Genomic DNA, 14,768 nt, shown 5'->3' with positions numbered 1-14,768 from the left:
TGAATCACGACGAGTACGACTCCATCAACCCCGTTCACTTGAACGCTTCCGCTTAGCGATCTACAAGGGTATGTAGATGCACTCTCCTTCCCCTCGTTGCTAGTCTCTCCATAGATTGATCTTGGTGATGCGTAGAAAATTTTGAATTTCTGCTACGTTCCCCAACAGTGGCATCATGAGCTAGGTCTATTGCGTAGATTCTATGCACGAGTAGAACACAAAGTAGTTGTGGGCGTTGATTTTGTTCAATATGCTTGCCGTTACTAGTCTTATCTTGATTCGGCGGCATCGTGGGATGAAGCGGCCCGGACCGACCTTACACGTATTCTTACGTGAGACTGGTTCCACCGACTGACATGCACTCTTGCATAAGGTGGCTAGCGGGTGTCTGTCTCTCCTACTTTAGTTGGATCGGATTCGATGAAAAGGGTCCTTATGAAGGGTAAATATCAATTGGCATATCACGTTGTGGTTTTGCGTAGGTAAGAAACGTTCTTGCTAGAAACCCATAGCAGCCACGTAAAACATGCAAACAACAATTAGAGGACGTCTAACTTGTTTTTGCAGGGTATGCTATGTGATGTGATATGGCCAAAAGGATGTGATGAATGATATATGTGATGTATGAGATTGATCATGTTCTTGTCAAAGGAATCACAACTTACATGTCGATGAGTATGCCGGTGACAAGATGATCATGGAGCCCCAAGATGAAGATCAAAGGAGCTACATGATATTGGCCATATCATGTCACTATTTGATTACATATGATGTTTATCATGTTATGCATCTTGTTTACTTAGTACGACGGTAGTAAATTAGATGATCCCTCATTATAATTTCAAGAAGTGTTCTCCCCTAACTGTGCACCGTTGCTACAGTTCGTCGCTTCGAAGCACCACGTGTTAATCGGGTGTGATAGATCCTTTCGTTCACATACAACGGGTGTAAGAAGTTTTACACATGCAAAAACACTTAGGGTTAACTTGACGAGCCTAGCATGTGAAGACATGGCCTCGGAACACAGAGACCGAAAGGTCGAACTTGAGTCGTATGGAAGATATGATCAACATGATGATGTTCACCGACGTTGACTAGTCCGTCTCACGTGTTGATCGGACACGGCCTAGCTCACTCGGATCATGTAATCACTTAGATGACTAGAGGGATGTCAATCTAAGTGGGAGTTCATAAGATGAACTTAATTATCCTGAACATAGTCAATAAGGATTTTTGCAAATTATGTCGTAGCTTACGCTATAGTTCTACTGTTTAGATATGTTCCTAGAGAAAAATTAGTTGAAAGTTGATAGTAGCAATTATGCGGACTAGGTCCGTAAACTAAGGATTGTCCTCATTGCTTCATAGAAGGCTTATGTCCTTAATGCACCGCTCAGTGTGCTGAACCTCGAACGTTGTGTGTGGATGTTGCGAACATCTGACATACACGTTCTGATAACTACATGATAGTTCAGTTAAATGGTTTAGAATTGAGGCACCAAAGATGTTTTGAAACGTCGCGAAACATATGAGATGTTTCGAGGGCTGAAATTGGGATTTCAGGCTCGTGCCCATGTCAAGAGGTATAAGACCTCCGACGGTTCTTCTAGCCTACATACTAAGGAGAAAAGCTCAATTGTTGAGCTTGTGCTCGGATTGTCTGAGTACAACAATCATTTGAATCAAGTGGGAGTTGATCTTCCAGATAAGATAGTGATGTTTCTCCGAAGTCATTACCACCAAGCTGCTAGAGCTTCGTGATGAACTATAATATATCGGGGACATGTATGATGATCCTTGAGATATTCGCGATGTTTGACACCACAAAAGTAGAAATCAAGAAGGAGCATCAATTGTTGATGGTTGGTGAAACCACTAGTTTCAAGAAGGGCAAGGGCAAGAAGGGATACTTCATGAAACGGCAATTCAGCTGCTGCTCTAGTGAAGAAACCCAAGGTTGAACCCAAACCCGAGACTGAGTGCTTCTGTAATAAGGGGAACAGCCACTGGAGCAGAATTACCCTAGATACTTGGTAGATAAGAAGGCTGGCAAGGTCAATAGAAGTATATTGGATGTATTGTGTTGATGTGTACTTTACTAGTACTCCTAGTAGCACAAGGGTATTAGATACCGGTTCGGTTGCTAAGTGTTAGTAACTCGAAATAAAAGCTACGGAATAAACGGAGACTAGCTAAAGGTGAGCTGACGATATGTGTTGGAAGTGTTTCCAATGTTGATATGATCAAATATCGTACGCTCCCTCTACCATCGAGATTGGTGTTTGCGTTGAGCATAGACATGATTGGATTATGTCTGTCGCAATACGGTTATTCATTTAAGGAGAATAACGGTTACTTTGTCTATTTGAATAATACCTTCAATGGTCTTACACCTAAAATGAATGGTTTATTGAATCTCGATCGTAGTGATACACATGTTCATGCCAAAAGATAGTAATGATAGTACCACCTACTTGTGGCACAGCCACGTAAGTCATATCGGTATAAAACGCATGAAGAAGCTCCATGTTGATGGATCTTTGGACTCACTCATTTTTGAAAAGTTTGAGACATGCGAACCATGTCTATTGGTGTATATGCATGAAGAGACTCCATGCAAATGCACCGTTTTGTACTCGCTTGATTTTGAATCACTTGAGACATGCAAATCATACCACATGGGCAAGATGACTGAAAGCCTCGTTTTTCAGTAAAATGGAACAAGAAAGCAACTTGTTGGAAGTAATGCATTTTTTATGTGTGCAGTCCAATGAGTGCTGAGGCATGTAGTGGATATCGTTATGTTCTTACTTCACAGATAATTTGAGTAAATGTTGAGTACATTTACTTGATGAATCACGAGTCTGAATTATTGAAAGGTTCAAGTAATTTCAGTGTGAAGTTGAAAGATCGTCGTGACAAGAGGATAAAAGATCTATGATATGATCATAGAGATGAATATCTGAATTACGAGTTTGGCATAGAATTAAGACATTGTGGAAATCGTTTCACAACTAATACAGCCTGGAACACCATAGTGTGATGGTGTGTCCGAACATCATAACTGCACCCTATTGGATATGATGCATACCATGATGTCTCTTATCGAATTACCACAATAGTTTATGGGTTAGGCATTAGAGACAACCACATTCACTTTAAAGAGGGCACCACGTAATTCCGATGAGATGAGACCGTATGAACTATGGTTTAGAGAAACCTAAGCTGTCATTTCTTGAAAAGTTTGGGGCTACGATGCTTATGTGGAAAAGTTTCAGGCCGATAAGCTCGAACCCAAAGTGGATAAATGCATCTTCATAGGACAACCCAAAACAGTTGGGTATACCTCCTGTCTCAGATCCGAAAGCAATAAGGGATTGCTTCTAGAATCGGGTCCTTTCTCGAGGAAAAGTTTCTCTCGAAAGAATTGAGTGGGAGGATGGTGGAGACTTGACGAGGTTATTGAACCGTCACTTCAACCAGTGTATAGCAGGGCACAAAGAGTTGTTCCTGTGGCACCTACACCAATTGAAGTGGAAGCTTATGATAGTGATCATGAAACTTCGGATCAAGTCACTCCCAAACCTCGTGGGATGACAAGGATGCGTACTACTTCAGAGTGGTACGTAGTCCTGTCTTGGAAGTCATGTTGCTAGACAACAATGAACTTACGAGCTATGGAGAAGCGATGGTGGGCCCGGATTCCGATAGATGGCTCGAGGCCATAAAATCCGAGAGAGGATCCATGTATGAAAACAAAGTGTTGACTTTGGAAGAACTACTTGATGGTCGTAAGGCTGTTGAGTACAGATGGATTTTAAAAGGAAGACGGACAATGATGGTAAATGTCACCATTAAGAAAGCTCGACTTGTCGTTAAGATGTTTTCCGACAAGTTCAAGGAGTTGACTACGATGAGACTTTCTCACTCGTAGCGATGCTAAGAGTCTGTTGGAATTATATTAGCGATTACTGCATTATTTATGAAATCTTGCAGATAGGATGTCAAAACATTGTTTCCTCGATGATTTTCTTGAGGAAAGGTTGTATGTGATACAACCGGAAGGTTTTGTCAATCCTGAAAGATGCTAATAAGTATGCAAAGCTCCAGCAATCCTTCTAAGGACTGGAGTAAGCATCTCGGAGTTGGAATGTATGCTTTGATGGGATGATCAAATATTTTGGGTGTATACAAAGTTTATGAGAAACTTGTATTTCCAAAGAAGTGAGTGGGAGCACTATAGAATTTCTGATGAGTATATGTTGTTGACATATTGTTGATCGGAAATGACGTAGAATTTCTGGAAAGCATATAGGGATATTTGGAAAGTGTTTTTCAATGGAAAGCCCGGATTAAGCTACTTGAGCATTGAGCATCAAGATCTATAAGGATAGATCAAAACGCTTAATGGTACTTTCAAAATGAGCACATACCATGACATGATCTTGAAGGTGTTCAAGATGGATCAGTCAAAGAAGGAGTTCTTGCCTGAGTTGTAAGGTATGAAGTTAAGACTTAAAGCTCGACCACGGCAGAATAGAGAGAAAGGACGAAGGTCGTCCCCTATGCTTAAGACATAGGCTCTACAGTATGCTATGCTGTGTACCGCACCTGAAGTGTGCCTTGCCATGAGTCAGTCAAGGGGTACAAGTGTGATCCAAGAATGGGTCACAGGACAGCGGTCAAAGTTATCCTTAGTAACTAGTGGACTAAGGAATTTTCTCGATTATGGAGGTGGTAAAAGAGTTCGTTGTAAAGGGTTACGTCGATGCAAGCTTAACACCTATCCGGATAGCTCTGAGTAGAGATACCGGATGCATATAATGGAGCAACAATTTAGAATAGCTCCAAGTAGAACAGTTATTTGGAATAGCTCCAAATACAGCGTGGTAGCTACATCTAGGAGATGACATAGAGATTTCTAAAGCACACACGGATCTGAAAGGTTCGGACCCGTTGACTGAAACCTCTCTCACAAGCAACATGATCAAACCTAGAACTCATTGAGTGTTAATCACATAGTGATGTGAGCTAGACTACTGACTCTAGTAAACTCTTGGGTGTTAGTCACATGGTGATGTGACCTGTGAATGTTAATCACATGGCGATGTGAACTAGATTATTGACTCTAGTGCAAGTGGGAGACTGTTGGAAATATGCCCTAGAGGCAATAATAAATTGGTTATTATTATATTTCCTTGTTCATGATAATCGTTTATTATCCATGCTATAATTGTATTGATAGGAAACTCAGATACATGTGTGGATACATAGACAACACCATGTCCCTAGTGAGCCTCTAGTTGACTAGCTCGTTGATCAATAGATGGTTACGGTTTCCTGACCATGGACATTGGATGTCGTTGATAACGGGATCACATCATTAGGAGAATCATGTGATGGACAAGACCCAATCCTAAGCCTAGCACAAAGATCGTGTAGTTCGTATGCTAAAGCTTTTCTAATGTCAAGTATCATTTCCTTAGACCATGAGATTGTGCAACTCCCGGATACCGTAGGAATGCCTTGGGTGTATCAAACGTCACAACGTAACTGGGTGACTATAAAGGTGCATTACAGGTATCTCTGAAAGTGTCTGTTGGGTTGGCACGAATCGAGACTGGGATTTGTCACTCCGTGTAAGCGGAGAGGTATCTCTGGGCCCACTCGGTAGGACATCATCATATGCGCAATGTGACCAAAGAGTTGATCACGGGATGATGTGTTACGGAACGAGTAAAGAGACTTGCCGGTAACGAGATTGAACAAGGTATTGGATTCCGACGATCGAATCTCGGGCAAGTAACATACCGATAGACAAAGGGAAATGTATACGGGATTGATTAAGTCCTTGACATCGTGGTTCATCCGATGAGATCATCGTGGAACATGTGGGAGCCATCATGGGTATCCAGATCCCGCTGTTGGTTATTGACCGGAGAGTCATCTCGGTCATGTCTGCATGTCTCCCGAACCCGTAGGGTCTACACACTTAAGGTTCGGTGACGCTAGGGTTATAGAGATATTAGTATGCGGTAACCCGAAAGTTGTTCGGAGTCCCGGATGAGATCCCGGACGTCACGAGGAGTTCCGGAATGGTACGGAGGTAAAGAATTATATATAGGAAGTGTTGTTTCGGCCATCGGGACAAGTTTCGGGGTCATCGGTATTGTACCGGGACCACCGGAAGGGTCCCGGGGGTCCACCGGGTGGGGCCACCTGCCCCGGGGGGGCACATGGGCTGTAGGGGGTGTGCCTTGGCCTATATGGGCCAAGGGCACCAGCCCCAAGAGGCCCATGCGCCAAGAGATGGGAAAAGAGGAGAGTCCTACAAGGGGAAGGCACCTCCGAGGTGCCTTGGGGAGGATGGACTCCTCCCCACCCTTGGCCGCACCCTTCCTTGGAGGAAGGGGCAAGGGCTGCGCCTCCCCCTCTCCCTTGGCCCTATATATAGTGGGGAAAAAGGAGGAGCAAACCAATCTAAGGCCTGGCGCCTCCCTCTCCCTCCCGTGACACATCTTCTTCCTCCCGCAGCGCTTAGCGAAGCCCTGTTGGAATCCCGCTACTTCCACCACGCCGTCGTGCTGCTGGATCTCCATCAACCTCTCCCTCTCTCCTTGCTGGATCAAGGCATGGGAGACGTCACCGGGCTGTACGTGTGTTGAACGCGGAGGTGCCGTCCGTTCTGCACTTGATCATCGGTGATTTGAATCACGACGAGTACGACTCCATCAACCCCGTTCACTTGAACGCTTCCGCTTAGCGATCTACAAGGGTATGTAGATGCACTCTCCTTCCCCTCGTTGCTAGTCTCTCCATAGATTGATCTTGGTGATGCGTAGAAAATTTTGAATTTCTGCTACGTTCCCCAACAGTGGCATCATGAGCTAGGTCTCGTTGCTATGCATCACCATGATCTTGCGCGTGCGTAGGAATTTTTTTGAAATTACCCAACACTTTGAGGTACAACGACTTCAAGTGTTTCACCTGTTCTTTTGGCTTCTCAAAGATAGCATTCTTAGGACCAAAATCCAGCTGGGGTACCTCCCCTTCTTCACCTATAGCACGAAACTCGGCACGTAAGTAATATACCATATTAATATCCATACCTTCCCGAACCGGCGTAGATTCATAATCCACCATCTCATCTTCATCTCCCAACGTGTATATTGCGCTTAAATATTCCTCAATTGAAGGGGATGTTTCAGCTGATGTGGATGATGTAATAGGGGTCGCATCATCCTCTTTTGATGGTGAAGGTGTTGCTGGAGCTAATGCAGAAGCATTTGTGTTTTGTTGTTGTTTAGGCCTCCACACTTGTTTTGTGAGTGCCATGGGCCGAATTTCACTTAACAATTCGCCCCTTTGCCTCTCCTCTTTGTGCTCTACCTTCTCGTGGTTCCTCATGCGTTGTAATCTCCTTTTCATGGTCTTGGTTAAACCGGGAGGACACCACTTAGGTTGAGTATATTTGGGATCCCTTGGTTTAGCCTTGCTTGTGCTCGCCTCATGATCATTCACCATGGAACCCTGCTGAACAATAACAATATCACCATCAGAAGTAGCCTGATTACCAACAACCGGCTTTTCGATCTCCTTTTGCTTGTCGCATTCTGCAATTTCCGCATTAGGTGACTTAACACGCCACACTTTTTTGTTGTCCTTGCTTGGAGAAATTTTTGTTGGCCGATTAGCACCATAGCTCAAACGGCCTTGTGTGGAATAATAAAGCCTCGCGCGAGTAGGCCTTCTAGGTGCTACCCGCCCCATATGAAAAGCATAAAGGGCCATTGGGGGCTACCCCCATCCTCCACTGAAGCCTCTCATGTAATATGGCGCATAGGAGGGTTGTGACATCCATGGTGTCGGTGCCCATGACCCATATGGCCTTGCATAGCATCGAAACTCTTGCTCCGGAGGCAATCTTGAACGTTTTGAATGTGATGGCCGATTAGAGCTAGAACCGGTCGCTTGACTTGCATATTTGGATAGCAACATATCAAAAGTTGGCCTGATTCGCTTGTGCTTAGCTTCACTCTTTCCCCACTTGCCAACTTCTGAATTCTTGGGCTTGATAAATTTAACATGAGTATCTTCTTGTACTTGTGGTTGCCCCCCGAGTGCAGGATTTTTTATGGTGATCTTCAATACTTCCTTTCCATCGGGTTGCTTATCAAGCACAACCTCTCGTCCCAAGACTTTGTCGCCCTCCTTGCCTTTCATGGGTTCACCAATAAGAACATTATCTTTATCAGCAGATTCGGATATGCTAGGCCGAATCAACATTTTCTTTCCCGCAAGTCCATGGTGTTTATCGGGAAGGGTTGTTTATCAACTTGCATCTCAGCAAAATTTAATCGTCCATCATTAATGGACGATTGTATCTGTCATCTGAAAACATTGCAATCGTTAGTAGCATGAGAAAATGAATTATGGTACTTGCAATAAGCACGCCGTTTCAGCTCCTCAAACGACGGTATCGTGTGTGATATTCTAATCATCTTATCTTGCAAGAGAGCATCAAATATTTTATCACACTTTGATATATCAAAAGTAAACCTCACCTCCTCATCACGATTCTTGCGAATCGGCTTAAGAGCATTGCACATATAGGGTTTGTCCTTTGAGGACCAAACAAATTCAGTAGTATAGACATCAACCTCATTGTCCGAATTATCACCATTGTGTTCAACCATATGCATTCTAGGACGATCGGTTGTAGACCTATGGCCCTCTTTACTTCGACTCTCTTAGCCAAAGCTTTTTGTAAGACTTGATTAATACTCAAAAACTCATAACTTTCTAGCTTCTCTTGAATGTGAGTTTTCAAACCATTAAGAACAAGATCCGCCAAGTCTCTCTCAGTTATCACTAAGCTATAACACCGGTTTTTTATATCTCTAAATCTCTTGACATAATCGGTGACCGATTCATCACATGTTTTTGCTTAATCGATGTAAGATGTGACAACTTCAGCTCATTATCACAGCTATAAAAGTGATCATGAAACTTTTGCTCTAATTGCGACCATAAGAGAACTGAACCATGTGGTAAAGTATCAAACCATGAAAATGTGGTGCCAGTTAAAGACAAGGGAAATAAACGCACTTTCAACTCTTGTATGGAACCTTCTTCACCCAATTGTGCTAGATACTGACTCACATGCCCCCAAGTCGTTTTCGTACCCTCACCACTAAATCTAACAAAATCAGGAATCTTATAACCTTGAGGGTAAGAAATTGCATCGAAGTGTTCAGGATAAGGCTTTTGGTACACACGACTCTTTACTTTCGGCTCGTTTCCGAAAGTTTCTAGAAACATCTTATGCAAATCCTCCCTTAATTTAGCTAAAATTAGATCCGACGTAGATGACAATGTTTGTGGCAATGACATAGGAGCAACCTGAGTACTGGCTATTGGTGCCACTTGTGAGATGGGCGCCGAACCATAATTTGGCGGAAGACCAAACATGCTTGCGCCTATGGGTGGTGTGACAAAGTGATTCGGCATTGACGCCAAATTGGGCACACGCATAATAGGATTAGGGTATGTAGGTGTAGCCACAAGCTGGTTGGTTTGAGTAGGGTAAAAATTCAACGGCATATTATATTGTTGTTGCATAGGTGGTGCCGATGAAATAGGTAAAATTGGACTAGGGTTTTCGGATATACCAATAGTACCGTTAGATGATGGAGGCATATTTTTATGAGAATTAGCACTAGCCACAAAAGAATTGTATGCCATCACATTACCCTTACTAACAAGACTTTCAATCACAGCCACTTGCTCTAGAGAAAAAACTTTACTCATAGTGATCACATCTTGTTCGTCGATGAGGGGAGGAAAATTGACATTTCCAGCCGGAGTGATGTTGCCTTGACGGTCCTTCTTGAAACTTGAAAGAAACGCTTCCAAATCCTCCTCCTCGTGCTTCTTCTTGAGCGCCTCAAAAGCCTCTTCACGCTGCTTCTTGCGCGCTTCGTAGGCTTGGCGATGTTCATCCGATAGTTCATCAAGACCGGGCTTAATGATGTTACCGGCGTCAACTTCTGAGGGCTTGGGGAGATTAGACATGGTTGATGATGATTCTTGATCTTTCGTCCCCAGTAGAGTTGCCAAAAAGTGTGTTCGCACATGAACATGTCACCGTGTACCTCCAACGCCCAAGATGATGCACCGCACCTCACGTCGAAGGAGACCCGTCCGGAAGCGCGGTACGCAAGCAATTCGGCGGGTGCTTTTCAGGACCCGAAACCACACGCCCCGGGAGGGATCCCGTCTGGACGCGCGTCGGCTATGGGCTGCCCTAGGTCAGTTCGCCCACCCCTAGAGCCTCGAGGATCGCTGCCCTTCAACACAAAGAACGAACGAAGAACGAGAGAGAAAGAACCAGGGAGAGATGTAAAACTAAGGTAAAAAGTAGATGGGTTTTGCGATTGTGTGTTGTTGTTCAATCGACCGTCACCCCTTAGGTATATAAGAGGTGGCTGTACTTCCCATGCAAGGAAAAGGCTTCGATTTACGTCCAAAACCCTAGTCAAATTCGGATTGGTTTTATCTGAACTTTCCAAAACTGTTCGGTTTAAACTGGCTGCACCTTACGGGTCCTTTTTGTGGCAGTAAACGACCTCGGATGAAAACGAGTCCGAAAGCAATCTTGACTGTTTCGATGAGGTGAACAACTTTCATGTTGAACGTTTTTCGATTCGAGGCCATCTTCAGGGCCGAATCGTTCGCACAAAACGGACTGTCACTCACGCTACTCATCAGACACATGTCTGATAGGGCGCGCCATATGTAGCCTTCTGGCAGGGCTGCATTCAAATGGTTCTATCTTTGCATACGAACTCAGATTGGAACAATTTTTATTTCAAAATCGATTGTTTCGACGAGACGAAGACAATCTGTGTAGATCATTTTTCCATACGAGGCAGTCTTGGGGGCGTAATCAGCCGAATAGTGTTCTGAATACAAAATCTCGGTATTTCAAGCACAACTTCGACCTTCGAGATGAGATTGGATGTTGATGGCCCAAACATCAAAGTTTCTTTTTTTGACAATATGGAACCTTCTTACTTTGAGCACTTCTTCATTTGAAGTCATCTTAATTAAGTTCTTGGTCGTGCCAAAATCTGTGTCAACAGTATCCAAGCGATTTCTTCTCAACTATTTGGAGTCTTTAATTGCTATCAAGTTAAACTCACTTATGGATCCAGAGATGGTCAAAACAGCAATATCATATGACCGCATGAGGTATCAAAGATCAGTTCAAGCAATACCTGTCGTCGCCCTCCCATGGTCAAACTTAACTCCGACGGATCTTACACAGCAGGTGCGGCTGGTGCAGGTATGGTGCTTCGAGATGACCAGGGGAATATGTGCAGGTATGGTGCTTCGAGATGACCAGGGGAATATAATCTTCTCCGCGTGCAGATCGCTATACTCTTGTCGGGATGCTCTGGAGGCTGACTTGTGTGCTTGCATGGAGGGCTTATCATTTGCGATTCAGAGAAGCGAGTGTTGGGCTAATAAGCCGCGGCCACGCACCGGACGCGACCAGCGCGTGTATGGGCGCGAGCTGGCCGGGTCGGGTGCATCGGGACCGCGGGAGTGTGTGCGTGCGTGCGTACAGGTGCAGCACGGGGCGTGTCCGTGCGCATGTGAGTCGTGTGCGTGGGTGTAGGAGTAGCTGTTGGGCGAGTCGCGTGGGTGATCGAGGGTGTGGCTGTTGGAGCTCGCCGTGGGGCGCGCGCGTCGGAGCGTGACGCAGGCACGAGCGGAGCGCGGGCGATCAAGAGCGAGTGGAGGCGTTGGGTACGTGCCCGGTGCGCTGGCTCGGGGCTATAAAGCCGCGCGAGGGCCGTTGTAATAGCTGCGGGTGTGTGTGTTGAGTTTGTGCTCTGGAAAGGTGTTCATGCACTGAAAAAAACCACCTCGCCGTGTCCCTGTTCTTCTTCCTCCTTCCCCTCTTTCTTCCTTGAGTGAGCCACGGCAACAGAGAGAGCAAGGAGGAGTGCGGTGAGGGACTGGCGGTTCCAACAATTGGTATTGGAGCCAGGTTCTGTTCACGGCGCGCCGGCGATGTCGATCGTCCCGTACGCTGGCGGAGCGAGCGGGTCGATGCCGCAGGCGGTGCCACTACTCACCCACGACAACTACACGGCGTGGTCGATCAAGGTGGAGGCAAACCTTGATGCGGCCGGGCTGTGGGAGGCGGTGGTGGTGCCGGAGGACGCGGCGGCCGCCGTCATCACGAAGAAGGACAAGCCCGCGCGCGCCTACCTGCTCAGTGCACTCGCCGAGGAGTTGTTGTTGCAGGTAGCATCAAAGAAGACCGCAGCAGAGGTGTGGGCGAGTCTGAAGACCAGGTTTGTGGGCGCCGATCGCGTGCGGGCGGCACGGCTGGGCACGCTCCGGGGTGAATTCGAGCTCCTGCGAATGGCGGAGTCCGAGACCCTGGACGCGTTCGCCGGCAGGCTGGGCAGCATGGCGGCGCGCTACGCGGCACTGGGCTCGATCCTGGAGGATGCGGCGCTCGTCAAGAAGTTGCTCGATTCGGTCCCAGATCGTCTGTACGCGGCGGTGGCGGGGATTGACCAGTTCTGCGACGTCGGCACAATGTCGTTCGAGGACGCGTTGGGGTGGCTGAAGGCTTTCGACGAGAGGCTGCGTCGGCGCGGGCAGGACGGAGGCAACCACGGCGGCGAGCAGCTGATGTTCACCGCGGCACAGTGGCAGGCGCGCGAGCGGCAGCGAGGCGGAGCTCGGGATGATGATGACGGGGCGCGCAGCATGGCATCGGGCTTCGGCGGCAACAAACGAGGCCGGTGCTACAAGTGTGGTGAGCGGGGTCACTTCAAACGTGACTGCCCGCAATGGAAGAAGGCAGCGGTGGCAGAGCGTGCCCTGCTGGTCGACGGCGACGTCGAGGACGCCGGGCTGCTCTAAGCCGCGGCATAGGGCGCGAGTGTTGGGCTAATAAGCCGCGGCGACGCACCGGACGCGAGCAGCGCGTGTATGGGCGCGAGCTGGCCGGGTCGGGTGCATCGGGACCGCGGGAGTGTGTGCGGGCGTGTGTACAGGTGCAGCACGGGGTGTGTCCGTGCGCATGTGAGTCGTGTGCGTGGGTGTAGGAGTAGCTGTTGGGCGAGTCGCGTGGGTGATCGAGGGCGTGGCCGTTGGAGCTCGCCGTGGGGCGCGCGCATCGGAGCGCGACGCGGGCACGAGCGGAGCGCGGGCGATCAAGAGCGAGTGGAGGCGTTGGGTACGTGCCCGGTGCGCTGGCTCGGGGCTATAAAGCCGCGCGAGGGCCGTTGTAACAGCTGCGGGTGTGTGTGTTGAGTTTGTGCTCTGGAAAGGTGTTCGTGCACCGAAAAAAAACCACCTCGCCGTGTCCCTGTTCTTCTTCCTCCTTCCCCTCTTTCTTCCTTGAGTGAGCCACGGCAACAGAGAGAGCAAGGAGGAGTGCGGCGAGGGACTGGCGGTTCCAACAATTGGTATTAGAGCCAGGTTCTGTTCAGGGCGCGCCGGCGATGTCGATCGTCTCGTACGCTGGCGGAGCGAGCGGGTCGATGCCGCAGGCGGTGCCACTACTCACCGGCGACAACTACACGGCGTGGTCGATCAAGGTGGAGGCGAACCTTGATGCGGCCGGGCTGTGGGAGGCGGTGGTGGTGCCGGAGGACGCGGCGGCCGCCATCATCGCGAAGAAGGACAAGCCCGCGCGCGCCTACCTGCTCAGTGCACTGCCGAGGACTTGTTGTTGCAGGTAGTATCGAAGAAGACCGTAGCAGAGGTGTGGGCGAGTCTGAAGACCAGGTTTTTGGGCGCCGATCGCGTGCGGGCGGCACGGCTGGGCACGCTCCGGGGTGAATTCGAGCTCCTGCGCATGGCGGAGTCCGCGACCCTGGACGCGTTCGCCGGCAGGCTGGGCAGCATGGCGGCGCGCTACGCGGCACGGGGCTCGATCCTGGAGGATGCGGCGCTCGTCAAGAAGTTGCTCGATTCGGTCCCAGATCGTCTGTACGCGGCGGTGGCGGGGATTGAGCAGTTCTGCGACGTCGGCACAATGCCGATCGAGGACGCGTTGGGGCGGCTGAAGGCTTTCGACGAGAGGCTGCGTCAGCGCGGGCAGGATGGAGGCAACCACGGCGGCGAGCAGCTGATGTTCACCGCGGCACAGTGGCAGGCGCGCGAGCGGTAGCGAGGCGGAGCTCGGGATGATGATGACGGGGCGCGCAGCATGGCATCGGGCTTCGGTGGCAACAAACGAGGCCGGTGCTACAAGTGTGGTGAGCGGGGTCACTTCAAACGTGCCTGCCCGCAATGGAAGAAGGCGGCGCGTGCCCTGCTGGTCGACGGCGACGTCGAGGACGCCGGGCTGCTCTAAGCCGCGGCTTAGGGCGCGAGTGTTGGGCTAATAAGCCGCGGCGACACACCGGACGCGACCAGCGCGTGTATGGACGCGAGCTGGCCGGGTCGGGTGCATCGGGACCGCGGGAGTGTGTGCGTGTGTGCGTACAGGTGCAGCACGGGGCGTGTCCGTGTGCATGTGAGTCGTGTGCGTGGGTGTAGGAGTAGCTGTTGGGCGAGTCGCGTGGGTGATCGAGGGCGTGGCCGTTGGAGCTCGCCGTGGGGCGCGCGCGCGTCGGAGCACGACGCGGGCACGAGCGGAGCGAGCGGAGCGCGGGCGATCAGGAGCGAGTGGAGGCGTTGGGTACGTGCCCGGTGCGCTGGCTCGGGGCTATAAAGCCGCGCGAGGGCCGTTG

The 14,768-nt window shown here is 48.9% G+C and overlaps 1 protein-coding gene and 1 pseudogene across 1 annotated transcript; both read left to right on the top strand.

Moving 5' to 3' along the window:
• The first annotated feature begins 12,081 nt into the window (after positions 1–12,081).
• On the top strand, positions 12,082–12,948 carry LOC125509881 (uncharacterized). Its single transcript, XM_048674905.2, has one exon. It carries the CDS (start codon positions 12,082–12,084, stop codon positions 12,946–12,948), a length of 867 nt encoding a protein of 288 aa, XP_048530862.2.
• A 584-nt stretch (positions 12,949–13,532) lies between these two features.
• Positions 13,533–14,389, top strand: LOC125509887 (uncharacterized; annotated as a pseudogene).
• Positions 14,390–14,768: the final 379 nt, after the last annotated feature.

This window comes from Triticum urartu, chromosome 5A, assembly GCF_056163025.1.
Source record: "Triticum urartu cultivar PI428250 chromosome 5A, HENAU_Tu73, whole genome shotgun sequence".
Taxonomy (NCBI): Eukaryota; Viridiplantae; Streptophyta; class Magnoliopsida; order Poales; family Poaceae; genus Triticum; species Triticum urartu.
The sequence above is the reverse complement of the archived record's forward strand: the minus strand, read 5'-3'. Positions and strand labels throughout refer to the sequence as shown.